Source organism: Eutrigla gurnardus, assembly GCF_963514095.1.
Source record: "Eutrigla gurnardus genome assembly, chromosome: 17".
Lineage (NCBI taxonomy): Eukaryota > Metazoa > Chordata > Actinopteri > Perciformes > Triglidae > Eutrigla > Eutrigla gurnardus.
Genome location: NC_139928.1, coordinates 21,631,797 through 21,645,784, shown reverse-complemented (window position 1 = coordinate 21,645,784; position 13,988 = coordinate 21,631,797). Strand labels below are relative to the sequence as shown.

The following is a 13,988-nucleotide window of genomic DNA, read 5'->3' as shown; positions in this document are numbered from 1 at the left end:
ATTTCAAATATATTGTTATATATTGTTACCATATATTTTAAAGTGATCTTATGTATGTTTAGCTGAAGTGGTAATTACAGGTAAAAGTGGCCAAAAATACTGGGACTATTAATTAAAGTAACAGCTGTTGTCTGAACCAGGTGTGCCACAGCAAATGTGTCATACATTTAACGAAATTCATGTTTAATTCCTTATCAATTAATTTGCAATGTGATTTTTTAAATGTATTATAGTTATTATCTCATAGTTGAGTTAATTTGAAGCGATTCCAAAGAAAGCACAAACTATGAGGGTTTGTCATTTGCATGAACTGATAGAGTTTTGTGTGAATTTTCTACATTAAAATAAAAAAAAAAACCCTTGCAGGTGACAGCTTGGTCTCCATCGGCAGAAGTCCTTTACCTCCAAACCTTTTTCATATTGGCCAAAGACCAAGACCAGGGCCTCGGTCGCTAACGGGTTAAAGCTTTAGGTTTTCAGGTGGCGACATTAACCGGTGAACGCTCAGAGAGAAGCACTTAGAATCATTAAAGCATTGTTTCTCGTTGCTACTAGCAGCGACTTCCTACCATCCTACTTTTATTTTTTTTAAACTTTTTTTGTGGTTCTTTTTCTTCTAGTTGTTGGCTCTTCAGGGCAGAAATTTAGTGTCTCTGCAAAAAACTCATCATTTGCTCAAAGGCCATAACAAAGTCATTCTAACAATCATTTTCATATCATGTAAAAAAAGAAAAAAAACCCAAATCATCATAATTAATGTAATCATCTCTAATAATAATGATAATAATAACAATCATAAAACAAACAATTGTTTAAAAAAAGCAAACTTTTGCTTTGGCAACTTTTCCTGCGTACAGCAGGAAGAAACAGAAGACTCAAATGAAGAGGCAGAGAAATAATCGTTCCAAACAGAAGCAAACAAAGGTTTCCATTTTCCAAAAAACTAGTTCAACCACTACACACGTCGAGAAAAAACACGGTCTTCCGTATCAAATACACTTTTTGGTATCACATTGGTTTAACAGTTATTATCTTCTATTATGTTCATCGAGTAAACCTCAAACACACGGCGGGCTCAGGTGAACCTTGAGAACAGCTGAGGCAACACACACTTGGTTAATATTATATATTATTATATTATATTATTTGGTAAAAGGCTCATTTTTGTTGCGTCGTACCTGTTTCTCTCAGTCTCAAATGTAAAAGACAAACGACGTGGAATTAAATTTGATCTGGACTTTAAATTGAGTTTTCTTAGCGATGTAAATGAGTGGTTTCTTCAAGGTTCCCTCAAGGTTCCCTCAAGGTTCACCGTCACCAGCCACTCTCACACATTACCACGTGGAAGTATAAAGGTAAAGACTCTGAATGTTAAAAATGTAGAGGTATTTGGTTACATATTTCTTTAGGATAGCTAAATATTTGGCAATAAGAAAGCGAGTAGCCTATTAACATAGAAAGTCTCTCAAAATATCTGACATCTTCATTTGGTTACTCTTTAAAAAGTCTCAATGTTAAGATCAAAATAAAGACGTTGAAGGGGAGCACCTGCATTGACCAAAAGGAAGAAAGATATTTTACAAATGTAAATGAAATTAAGAGAATTTCTTCTAGTTTTTCGGGTTAAAGCACTTCACACACAGGTGACCCCCTTTAAAACCGGAACAATCCAAAAAAAAAGAAGAAAAAGTCTATTATTTAAAAGGAAAAGTAAAGAAAACCATGAAAATGTTTACATCTTTGGGTGTCATTCAGCTTGGTTTCCATACAAGAACTTTTTGGATAGGCTGACGGGGTGAAACACGAAGCCTTGTCCGTGCAGTAAGGCAAGGATCACCGTAGATCCTCGAGGTCCCAGAATGAAATTTGGAAAGATCTGGATCTTTTTTTTGTGGCATCGGGATGCCGTCGGTTTTGTGCAGATCAAAGAAGTATCCTGTTAGTTTCCTTTGATATAAAAACAGGAAAAGCATGGCCTGAAAGGTCCTTGTTCCCTGTGAGCTACATCCTCTGCACAAATACGTCTTTGGGAGGTATCCTTGGTGTTGGATCGGAAAAAAAGTTTTCCCGCCAAAAACTTGACGGAAAAAAAAGGTTTATCCCTGGCTTGAGCGGGAGGTTGTAACGCTCTCTCTGGTCAGTTGTCCTGGTGAGCCTCTCTGGGACAAGTATTGGGGGAAGGGTTTCTCTGTTTGGTTGAGGTAGGCAAGCAGCATGATCGGACACGTAACTATGGCTCAGACACTCTTGTCAAGACTGAGGTAGCTTTTCTTTGGAGGTGTGTGGCTTTTTTGTGTGAAGCGTAAAAGGTTCACACGGTTCCTCTAAATGGCTCGTATGGTGATAAGACAATCGTTCTTCTAATCCCATTTTATAAGGCGTTGGCAAAGGCCACTGTGTTCCTTCCCTTTTCTTATTGCAGAGGAACTGAAGGCAAAGAGTTCTGTCACTTATAATAATGGCTTCCTTCGCCGTGTTAAAGCTGGTTTCACACATGTCAGCTTTACCAGCGGAGATCTGAGGAATACTTTGTTTTGGTTATGGAAACAGAACTCCGACTGGTAAAAAGCGACAAGTGTCCGTGACAGGATCTGGTGATACTTTTGAAGGCTTTTTTTTTTCTACATGCACACGTGCATGTGCACAGGCAATAAAGGCAATATGCTTTGGTTTGAGGTAAAGGGTGGAGGGTTCGTAGGCATTCACAGTTTTGTGGAGGCTACTTTCAGGTTTCAGGGGAGACTAAGAACTATGAGGGAGCCCTATGAAAAGGCACAGGAGGTGCTCTTTGACGGGAGGCTTGGTTTCCTTGCTGGTTGTTGGAGGGCAGGACTGGGACGTGGGGGTTTGGTATGGTGGACCAGTGTTAGCCGGTATCTGTGCCAGGCAAACCTGACCTGTGCTGCTCAATGACAACCTGGTACTGAGCCGGACACACCACCTGCAGACAACAAGGAGAAGGAGTCAGACACCAACATCATTTCAACTTTTTATTTTTATTCTAGAGGTTATAGTTTTTTAATAAGCTGCAGGGTTAAAGGGTTTGAGTCTTCCAGTCAGTGAAAGTGTTTAATAAAAGGCTATTCATACATAACAAATATATAACTTTATGACACTTTTTTGATGTGGACACTTTGTTTCCAAGTCGCTCCACCAAAACAAACATAAAAGTGTCATTAAAAGAGGTTGAAAGCAGCATCGTGTGAGGGACTACCTGAGGTACCGACTCCACCCGGGGCCGGTTCGCTCCGTCTTTAGGGACGCCGTTGTGTCCCGTGTTGTCCCTCGGGACAGACCAGCTGTCTTGAGTCCCTTTACTGCAAAACAGACTGCAAACAGATTCCAGCTATGAGAAGAGAAGTCTGGCTCCAGGTTGCTATATTACAGTGATTACGGTAATCCATTGGATTCTAATACAACAGGACTGGTTGATAGTGGATGAACTCTGACCTGCGGCGGTATCCGAACATGAGGAAGAGAACACAGAAGATGATGCAGGCGGTGCCGATGTGGATCCCGATGACGATGCTGCCGAGAGACGCCTCTCCGTCCCGGCACTGACACAGACTGTCCCCTGCTGGACACAAACCAAGCCACCGTTAATGTCCTCCGTCACCATGGAAACAACCTGAGCTTCAGCCAAATCTGGCAAAAATATTTCTTTCATCCAGTGTTTTACTTATTGCTATATATTTGTGTCTTAAAGCAAAGGTCCAACTGATTTAGTTGAAGATTGCAGTCCTTTTCTGGTGTTTGCAGCATCTCAGTGTGAGAGTGAATTTTAAAGTCTTCCTCCTGTTCCTTGAAATGATTTGGGTTTTTTGAGTGTTGCTTCCATTGTGTAATGTCTTTATTAACCTTGTGAGACCCGTGGGATGCTACTGGTGTCATGTGACACCAGAGAACCGAGGAATCGATTGCCAGCCGGTGTCCTGCTTGCCAGGAAGGAGGAGATGTCCATATTAAATAACAATAATACGTTTTTGATACCACATCACAGCCTGACTTCTTCTTAAGGTGTTCCTCAGGGTCTTGGTGTCTTAATGCGGTATCCCGGAGGGATGTTTGATCATTATTAATGATCCTCAAGGTAAAAAAAAGGGTTAGGGTTAGTTTTTTTTTTGCACTAAATCTGTGTAACAAATGGTATAAACCCCAAAAATGCTACAACAACTTATGAGAACCGTGTTTATATCTACTGTTGCTATAAGTCGTGAATTATTGAATAGGTTTTGATAACATGGGATCAATGAATGTGACCCTCCACAGCACCCGTGGGTGTAATCAGAGATATCTCAATCAATCAGTGATGCTCACCGGTGGCTTGGTTGCTCACACCCTCCTCTGCCAGTGACACCAGTCTCTTGGAGCAGTCACTCTCCCCGTTCCCATTGTAGGCCACCAGTTTGACCTCGTACACCGCCCCCGATTCTGAAACAGCAGAAACAGGCAGGATTTAATGTTTATACCTGGTTAAAGTCAGTGATGGAGGTGGGATTACAGTGTGTCAGATACGGATCTCTACCGACGGAGACTCACCGAGCTTGGAGATGGCGTGGGCGTTGACGTGGGGGGGCAGCTGGATGGGCCCTGAGAAGGCGTCGTGGGGGACCCTGCGGTAGGACAGCCGGAAGCCCTCGGCCTTGCCGGCCTTACTGGGGAGCTCCCAGAGGACCTGGACGGCGCTGGAGTTCAGCACCTTGGTGAAGAAGGTCGGAGCGGCCGGAGCTGGAGGGAGACAGAAGAAAAATATATAGATATACAGGCATGTGAGAAAATTAGGACACCCCATTAAATAATCAGCTTTTTATTTAGAAATGGTTCACATATCAATGTCCAGTCGTGTTTTTACGTATATTTTTCAAAAAGAAAGTGATTTAATTGCAATTTAACAACAAAAATGAACATTGTTTGACAAATCCAAAAAAAGAAAAAAAATTAAAGTATGTTTTTTAATGGAGGAACAAGTTAGGACACCCTACCCCCTAATAGCTAGTGTTGCCCCCGTTGGCTGATATAACTTCAACAAGACGCTTTTTGTAGCCTTTTACCAGTCTCTGACATCGATCAGGAGAAAGTTTGGCCCACTCCTCAATGCAGAATTCTTTCAGCTGTGAGATGTTTGAGGGGTGTCTTGCATGTACAGCCCGTTTCAAGTCACTCCACAGCATTTCAATGGGATTAAGATCAGGGCTTTGACTTGGCCATTCCAGGACTCTCCACTTTTTTAGCCAGTCTTTGGTGGATTTGCTGGTATGCTTTGGGTCATTGTCTTGTTGCAGTATCCAGTTACGTTTCAGCTTTAATTTTTTGACAGATGGTTTCACATTTTCTTCAAGCACCCTCTGATACACAGTAGAATTCATGATGGATTCTAGGATGGTGAGCTGGCCAGGTCCTGCTGCAGCAAAGCAACCCCAAACCATGACACTGCCTCCTCCATGCTTCACAGTTGGTATGAGGTTCTTTTCTTGGAAGGCTGTATTTGGTTTACGCCAAACATGTCTTCTGTTCTGGTGTCCAAATAATTCAATTTTAGACTCATCTGTCCAAAGAACCTTATTCCAGAAGTTGTGGTCTTTGTCTATGTTCTCTCTGGCAAACTTCAGTCTGGCCTTAATGTTTTTTTTAGAGAGCAAAGGTTTCTTCCTTGCACACCTCCCATGAAAGTCAAACTTGTGTAGTCTCTTTCTGATTGTAGAGTCATGCACTTTCACACCGACAGTAGTCAGAACCTGCTGTAATTCCCGTGATGACATTTTAGGATTTTTGAGGACTTCTTTGATCATCCTGCGTTCTGCTCTGGGGGTAAACTTGCTTGGACAGCCAGATCTTGGCATGGTGGCAGTTGTCTTGAATGTCCTCCACTTATAAACAATTTTACGAATCGTGGAATGGCTAATGTTAAATTCTTTAGAAATCTTTTTAAATCCTTTACCAGACTCGTAGGCGGCCACAATCTTCTTTCTGAGGGCATCAGGAAGCTCTTTAGACCTCACCATGGCGCTCATCTCAACTTCTCAATTGTCAGGGGCACACCAAACTAAATCTGAGGTTTAAATAGGGCAAGGCTCCATTCAAATGCTGGGTAACAATCTACTAATCATGTGCACCTGATGTGATGCACCTGTTTGGGATTTTCAACATTTTAAGAGGGATAATATAGGGGGTGTCCTAATTTATTCCTCACCAGAAATTGCATTATTTTTTAATTAAATTTCACAGGAAGTTTTAAAAAGGCTTTTCTTATTTTTTTAATTGTTTAGTTATATTATTTGGATCCCTCAGTTTCATTAAAATTGACATTAAATACCCATATGTCCAAATATATTTTAAAATACACAGGATTTCATAAGGTGTCCTAATTTTTGCACATGCCTGTAGATATAAAGTAGACGAAACAAAAAGAGCCAACTGTCCTCAAAGGAGAAGATCAACGTCCAAGAACAAAACCAAAGAATCAAAAATCATAAAAGAGGGATTTTTGTGGGAATCAACGAAATCAAAGAAACATTAATAAAGTTATTTCATACCAAAGCAAGTTATTTTGCAGTTTAGTGATATTATTGATTAACTTATATCATTGATAGTTAAACATTATGTTAGTGAAGAAAAGACTGTAAAAAATATGAGCCAATGTACCGTTTATGTGAAAAAGTCAATAACCAGCATGTAAATGTCCCCACTGTGAGCCTATTAAAGGATGATGTGAGAGGTGTTGTAGCTCTTACCGCCCCCTAGTGTCGTGGTCACCACAGTGCGGGAGTGCTGGCTGGCTCCCAGAGGAGAGTAGGCCTTCAGGTAGAGGGAGTAGGTGGTGGAGGGCTCCAGGTTGATGACATCATGCTGGAAGGAGCCTTTACTGATGGCTTCCTGCAGCTCCAGACTGTCAGACTCTGAATCACACACATTTAGATTATTATTATCATAATTTCACGTTTAAGCGGTATATTTCTGGTGGTGATGCTGACCTCCTATCTTGCGGATGTGCAGCACGTATCCAATGATGCTCTCGGTGACGTTGGCGGGCGGCTGGCTCCACGAGATCTGCAGGGAGTTGGTGGACAGCGGGCTGGCTGTGAGGCCCTGGGGGGCCGCGGGGAGGTCTTTGGCCTGGGCCACGGCCAGACGGGCGCTGGCCTGGTTGGTGCCGGCGCTGTTCTCGGCGATGCACTGGTAGATGGCCTCGTCCTCCGAGCCGATACGAGTCAGAGCCAGAGTGCTGCACAGACCACAACAATGACATCAGGTCAGTGATTCACACATCTATGACATCACAACACCGTATGGGAAACATGGATATATATATATATATATATATATATATATATATATATATATATATATATATATATATATAAATGTAATGAAACACTGCCTACCTGTTGTTGTTGGTCAGCTTGACGTTGTTTCCGGGCATCAGGACTTTGCCGTTCTTCAGCCAGATGAGGTGAGGCTCTGGGACGCCCTGTGCCACACAGGTGAACACAGCGCTGCCCCCTGCTGGTTTAGACACAGACTGCGGCCACTGCAGGAACTCAGGAGGAGCTGAGGAAGGAGCAGAGAGAGAGGGAGAGAGAGAGAGGGAGAGAGGGAGGGAGGTGAAACCAGGGTCATCAGACCATGATAAATAAAGTCAGGATATAAAACTAAAGCATGTAACCGACTCAATCTGCTGGTTTCACACTGAAATACTATCGCCATGGATACATTTCATTTGATTTAACACATTACATATGTATGTTTATGCTGGGATATATATATACGCAGCACTCCTTAAGCCCTAAAGCCCCTCCCCACTTCAGCCCACGCTCAGCATCTCATTGATCCATTGACCTCAACACCCTCTGTGACCCGCCAACCATCCGCCTATGAGCTGGGGGGGGGATCAACAAAATGACCATTTCAATAAGGACACATTCATCATTGCAGCCGGGGCGTTTTCCTTCCTCTGTTGGTGGGATCGTTTTTTATTAGAAGCAGACAAAAAATCCCCCGATGAAGGAAATATATGATAAATGATAAACATGAAGGATATTTGTGTTTTCAACATTCAGATTTAAATATCACATTGTACCATAATTACAAGTTGCTAAGTGGTAATGTAATCATGTAATGATGTGTTTTAGTCTGAACTTTGAGACAAATGTTAAATTCTCTGTAGACCAGAAAATGTACTAAAACACTGTCTTTGTGTGTGTTTGAGTGAAAGTGTGTGTGCTCGTTATGTCTTGGGGGAGGGGGGGGGGGGGGGGGTGGGGGCTGTCCACCCCTTCATCTGTCCCACCATCATGTTAGAAAGTGTCAGGCGTCCTCAGCAGGCGATCCATACTCTGTATTGATCGCTGATTCTGTTGACCTTGAGTTTCACCTCATACCTCTTTTTTTTTTATGTCTCTTTTGTTTGTTTCTGACAGAGTTGGTTCAGTAAAACCATCAGGGTTTGGATTAAAATGAAACAACTTGATTCACACAGGACACTAACCTCTGCCTCCTGGGTGAAAGTTTTTCTGCTTTCACACTCAGGTAACCCCTGCAAGTACAACATGGAAGCCCCAAACCAGTACATTCAAAGTGTACTCGATTACAACACTAAATATGTAACTAAATACATATTTATAAGCATCTTTCGACACATTTGGGCCAAACGTTTTGTTGCGCAGCGTGACATTTCATCCCCGCGGTGTGGGAAGGACTTTTCATGCTCGCCGGGATCTGCATGATAAAAGATCTGCAGCTCATCTCGTCTGCAAAACAGATCGAGAAAAATGAGGAAGGAATGGAGGGAGGCGAAACGGCCGTCCATCCTTTGTGTCGCCCCCCGCGCCGTGACACCCTGGTTGCCCCGACCCCTCCGCCGGGATGCCATTCATCTTCAGACTCTCCCTAATTAACCCAGAGACCCCCCCCCTTACCCTCACCCCATCTGACTCCGCCTCCTCCTCCCTCACTCCAACCGTTTTCACACACATACACCCCGAATCCTTCTGTCGGGGTCGGGGGTCAGGGGTCGCAGGTCATTAATTCCCCTTGGCCCTCCCTCCATCTTTGCACCCTGCATTGACCGTCCACCGTTTTTGTCCCTTTGTCTTCTTTGTCCCTTCGTCCTGACCATGACCGTGGACCCGAACCGGCACGGATTCACACGGGACTCAAAACATCCAAATGCACCCCCGACGGGCTCTTATTGTCTCATTTTGGGGGCAAAAAATGATCCAAATGTCTGTGTTTTATAAGTTAAGTTATCCTACTTTCGCTGTGTAACCTCTCTGTTAATAATCTGTGATTTATGCAAATATTTATTTTTTCAAAAGCATCAATTCACAAGAATAAAACTCTTTTGGACCTTTATCTGGTTGAACACAAACAGCTGTGTAAAGTCATGTTTTGTCCTCCATACGTGTGCCACCATATGAGACATCCGTGACGATGTTACACGAGGTTGAAACGTCCCAGTGTCATTAAAGGCACCAGAAGATCTAATCTAAGCTCTCAGCCTGTCACAGCTTTGTTGTAAAAGTCATATTTAACAACAACGAGGACACTTTTGTTGGCGATCATTCAACCAGATCACCGAAGCCTAAAGCTGTTCATTCTCTCTCAACCCCCCCAAAAAAAGTGAGTAAACTTGATCAATAAATTAATGAATATATTAGAGATGAAGCCCCTCCTCCTCTCCATCAGAGAGCCAATCACTGTGGGAGAGTGACAGATTGGCAGAACTATTGATCGATCCGGTCGGAGCGTCGGGACTCAACAGGAACGGAGATGTTTGGAGCTCAATTATATGAAATATAGATCCGTTGCAACTGAGATTATAAGAACTGGAGTTCTGTTTAATTCCACATATGAGGTCTGGGCGGTGGACGGGTTAAAGAACACACACAGGACTTTCACCCAGGAGACCGTTTCATGTGAAGCCAGTAGTTTTGTTGCCTAATAACACAACCAAGACATTTTGTTGGGTTTTCTTGGTTCTGGTTTAAATAAATAATAATAAAAAACTAATAAAGTGCAAATAATAAAAGCAGCACCACTTTAATGTTCTTGTGGCTGCATGTTGAACGTTGTTTTGTTGGGATTTTTTGGGGTAAATTTTCCATTTTTTCCATGTTGCTCAGCGAGACTTTCAAACTAACAAACCTCTAAATTAGGTTTAGAAAAAAATACTTTTTTTGTTTCTAAAGTGGTGTTTTTGATGATTTTATTCTACATTAGTAACTCAGAACGTGCGTGCGTTTCATTTCCGTGTCCACCATGAAAAAGGGTCCTAGTGGATTTTAAAAGAACCACAAAACCGAGAAAGAAGAGAAACCCGATGGTTCCAAATAAACACTATGTATAATAATAAATATAAATATATTTATACATATATATATATATATATATATGTATAAATATATATATAATAATAATAAAACGGTCTTTGTCATCTGACCGAGGACAGCCAATTACACAACCGGATCATAAGAAATGTGACCGAGTGTGTGGACGTCTGCAGGGTGATGGATGAGTCACAGAGAGACCCCCAAACACACACACACACACACACACACACACACACACACACACACACACACACACACACACACACACACACACACACACTTAGAAGGGGTGTGTATACGTGTGGAGGGGGTCGGACATCAATACTGTCACTACCATCATGCAGCCCCCCCCCCACCCAAACAACCAGGGGCAACAGTGAGAAGAAGGGGCGGAGCTTCACTATTGACCCTTTCCTTTCCTCGTCCCTCGCCACACGTTCATTTGGTCAAGTGCACACACACACACACACACACACACACACACACACACACACACGAACACACACACACACACACACACACACACTGGTAGTTAAACAAAGGCTGCAACAATGACAGGATGTATCTGACGACGTGAACATTTTGATGTGTTTGTGTATATTTCAAGTTTCCTTCCCAGAATGCACCTTGCCCTGCACTCATGTGGGTTCTATTAAAGGAACAGTCCAACATTTGGGAAGCACGCTCGTCTGATGTTTCCCAGCAGTCAGTAGTGACGGCTGGTGTTGAACTCCACTGGAGAGTCTTTGCTTTGCTGAAGAGCACTACGGCAGCGTGTCTCCGTGTGGCCTCACCTTGTACAACGAGTCGTCCGAGCGCGGTTCGCCTCATTCTGGTGCCGGGCCGGTTGGCGGCGCACACGTACACGCCAGAATGCTGCAGGGAAACGTCTGAGATCATCAGGTTCCCGGTCCCCAGGACCTGGATCCCCTCGACCCCGATGGAGCGCCCGTCTGGGGGGACAGAGACGGTTAGTGGACAACCCACCGAGCATTACCCACCAGCATGCATTGCTCTGAGAAATAATATATTTAATGTCACACAGACGGTCACAAAGTATTTATTAATTTGGGAAAACACGCGTATTGCCTCCACATTGACAACAGCAGCGTTTACCGCTCCTTTCAATCTGGCCTTTCACAATAAAAGCCTGATATATATATGACATTTTGACAAGAGGCAACTCTATCCGACACGTTTTAATTGTAGTCCTCTATAGAGTCCTCTACGTAGACCTCTACACAGTCCTCTACAGTCCTCTACGTAGACCTCTACAAAGTCCAAGTCCTGAGTGGTTTTAGACACATGTCCATTGCATTCGTACCTAGTCTGCTCCAGGAAACGATGGGCCTCGGGTTTCCCGTGGCGATGCATTCCAAGATGGCCGTCTGGTGAACTGTGAGGGTCAGGTTCTGGGGTCCTGACAGGATGGCGGGCTCCTTGTAGGTTCTGGGGGCTCCACCTGGCAGGATGAAGGAAACCAAGAGGGAATGTGGATGAGTTTCACTTTCACTCCCCAGAGCTCCTTGCTTTACTACTCGTATATCGCATGCTACATGCTACATGCTACATGGCGTCCACCCACCGGTGATGTTGAGCAGCGCCTCGTGGCTGCAGCGAGTGTTAGCGAGGTTGGTAGCGACGCAGCGGAAAACCCCGGCGTCCGCCTGCCTCACCCCCGTCACCTGGAGGATCCCCATCGGCAGGAGGGTATACCTGGACGGGAGAAGAGATACGTTGTGACGTGATGATGTCATTGAAAGGTGTGGTATATGTTTCCAGGTGTGTGCGTGGTGCTACCTGACGTCGCTGGTGTTCAGCGGGACTCTGTCTCTCTCCCAGGTGATGTTGGCCTCAGGTACGCCCTTGATCTGGCATCGGAAGCGAGCGACGCCTCCCTCGTCCACGGACATGGACAGCGGGTGGGTGTGGAACTTTGGAAGGGCTGGAGAGCAGAAACACACAGAGATCAGCCTTCATTCATTTACAGGGAAGGGAGAAGAAAAGGATGCTTTTGGTTGCATCATGGGAAATGCATGAGATCTATAGCATCCAAACTCTATTTCTACACTTCTTGTCTGTTGAAAAGGAAAGGATCCCCAAAAGGGGGTCAGTTCATTCCAGACTTGCTTAAATTGTAAGAAATAGATCTGTAGAAAAAACAAATCTGCAGACTTCAACTCTAAAAGAAAAAAATCTGTATTTTTGGATCCACAGAAATGACGTCCGTCTAACTTATCAGCAAGAAGCTTTCCTAACATCTTTACCCCTCCATTCAAAAGTGGTATCAGCCGATATGAACCACATTAGCATTATAAAAGTGTCACAGAAGCTTCTGTGAGTGTTTGATCATTTCATTTCAAACAGAAGAGCAGCATTTTTTGTGTTTTTCTAAAGGTTTGTAACACACACACACACACACACACACACACACACACACACACACACACACACACACACACACACACACACACACACACACACCCTAATGACCTGGTGGCCATAATCAATATGGGCCAAAGAGAAAGGGGCCTGCAAATGAGATCACCATGGCAACCCACTGCATTGAAGCAGGACCATGAAGCCTTTGTGTTGCTGCTCTGGCTGAAGGGGTGGAGGTGTGTGTTTGTGCGTTACTGTACACACCCACGCTGAAGTGTAATTTACAGGTTTCCATAATGAGAAGCCCCGTATGTATTCAGTGTGTGTGTGTCAGACCTGGCAACCCGAGCCCCCCTCAGACTCTGTGTGATCCTTTTGTTGCCAGAGAGGTGTTCGCCGTGTGAGGCATCATTTATAACGGAGACGATGGGCTGTGTTGACGGAGAAAGGGGAACATGTGCTGATGTTCTCAGCTCCCTGTGCAGGTTGATGGCCTGCAGGGCATTGTGGGTATTTAGAATGCCTGAGCGCTGTGTGTTGTTGCGATTGTGGGTTTTTATTGTGAGTGCATGCGACTTAGATTGTGGTGAGAAATCTAAATTAAATGAACAGAATGTAACCATCACTTACATGCCAACACCACCTTGGCCTTGCGGCTGACCAGCATGCCGTAGCGGTTTTGGGCGGCGCAGTCGTACTCGCCCACGTCCGTGTCGCTGCCCTCTCGCCGTTTCTGGACGCTGCGGATGAACAGCGTGCCGTTGGCCAGCACCTGGACCCGCGGGCCGGTGGGCAGCGGCACGCCGTTCTTACGCCACGTGAGCATGATGGGCTCCTCGCCCTGAACCCGGCAGTCCAGCATGAGGGGGCGCTCCCTCACCGCGATGACATCACTGGGCTCCAGCAGGAAGGAGAGCTCTGAGGCCGACGAAACGCCTGCAGACGGAAAGAGAAAGAAAGACGAGTTATCAGAGAGGAACTGATGGAAGGCCCAACACGTCTTTATCTAGCTGAGAGACATTTCAGGGAGTCGTCGGCGTAGAGGTCACCACGATTGTCGAGGTCACCACGATTGTCGAGGTCTTCATGGGTCCACTTCAGTTTCCTGACTTTTTGTGGAATTTGCCAGTAAAAAGTAAAAATGAGACACAAAAATCTCACTTCTATGTCAAAATGAAACTCTGCGATCCAAAACCTCACAATCCATAATCAAAATGTCATTTTTGGTAATTGCAAAAACACAAAGATAGTATAATTAGAGGACCAAACTAGTGTTAC

General features: G+C 44.3%; 1 protein-coding gene across 1 annotated transcript; it reads right to left on the bottom strand.

The window, feature by feature from the left end:
- Positions 1 to 2,812: 2,812 nt before the first annotated feature.
- Positions 2,813 to 13,587, bottom strand: LOC311027632 (immunoglobulin superfamily DCC subclass member 3). Its single transcript, XM_084031735.1, has 13 exons — positions 13,341 to 13,587; positions 12,129 to 12,273; positions 11,914 to 12,044; positions 11,653 to 11,790; positions 11,123 to 11,281; positions 7,383 to 7,548; positions 6,972 to 7,222; positions 6,732 to 6,896; positions 4,540 to 4,728; positions 4,318 to 4,431; positions 3,451 to 3,574; positions 3,215 to 3,329; positions 2,813 to 2,941 (listed from the first exon to the last, which is right to left on the bottom strand). Exons 1-13 carry the CDS (start codon positions 13,570 to 13,572, stop codon positions 2,867 to 2,869), a joined length of 2,004 nt encoding a protein of 667 aa, XP_083887861.1. The 5' UTR covers positions 13,573 to 13,587; the 3' UTR covers positions 2,813 to 2,866.
- Between the last annotated feature and the right edge of the window lie 401 nt (positions 13,588 to 13,988).

Excerpts from the sequence above, each read along its gene's own strand:
- LOC311027632 (XM_084031735.1), bottom strand. The coding sequence starts at position 13,572 with ATGCTGGACTGCCGGGTTCAGGGCGAGGAGCCCATCATGCTCACGTGG. Across the intron at positions 12,274-13,340 it reads GGCCAAGGTGGTGTTGGCAT|CCCTTCCAAAGTTCCACACC; the intron begins GTAAGTGATGGT and ends TCTGCTCTCCAG. Across the intron at positions 6,897-6,971 it reads GCACATCCGCAAGATAGGAG|AGTCTGACAGTCTGGAGCTG; the intron begins GTCAGCATCACC and ends TGTGTGATTCAG.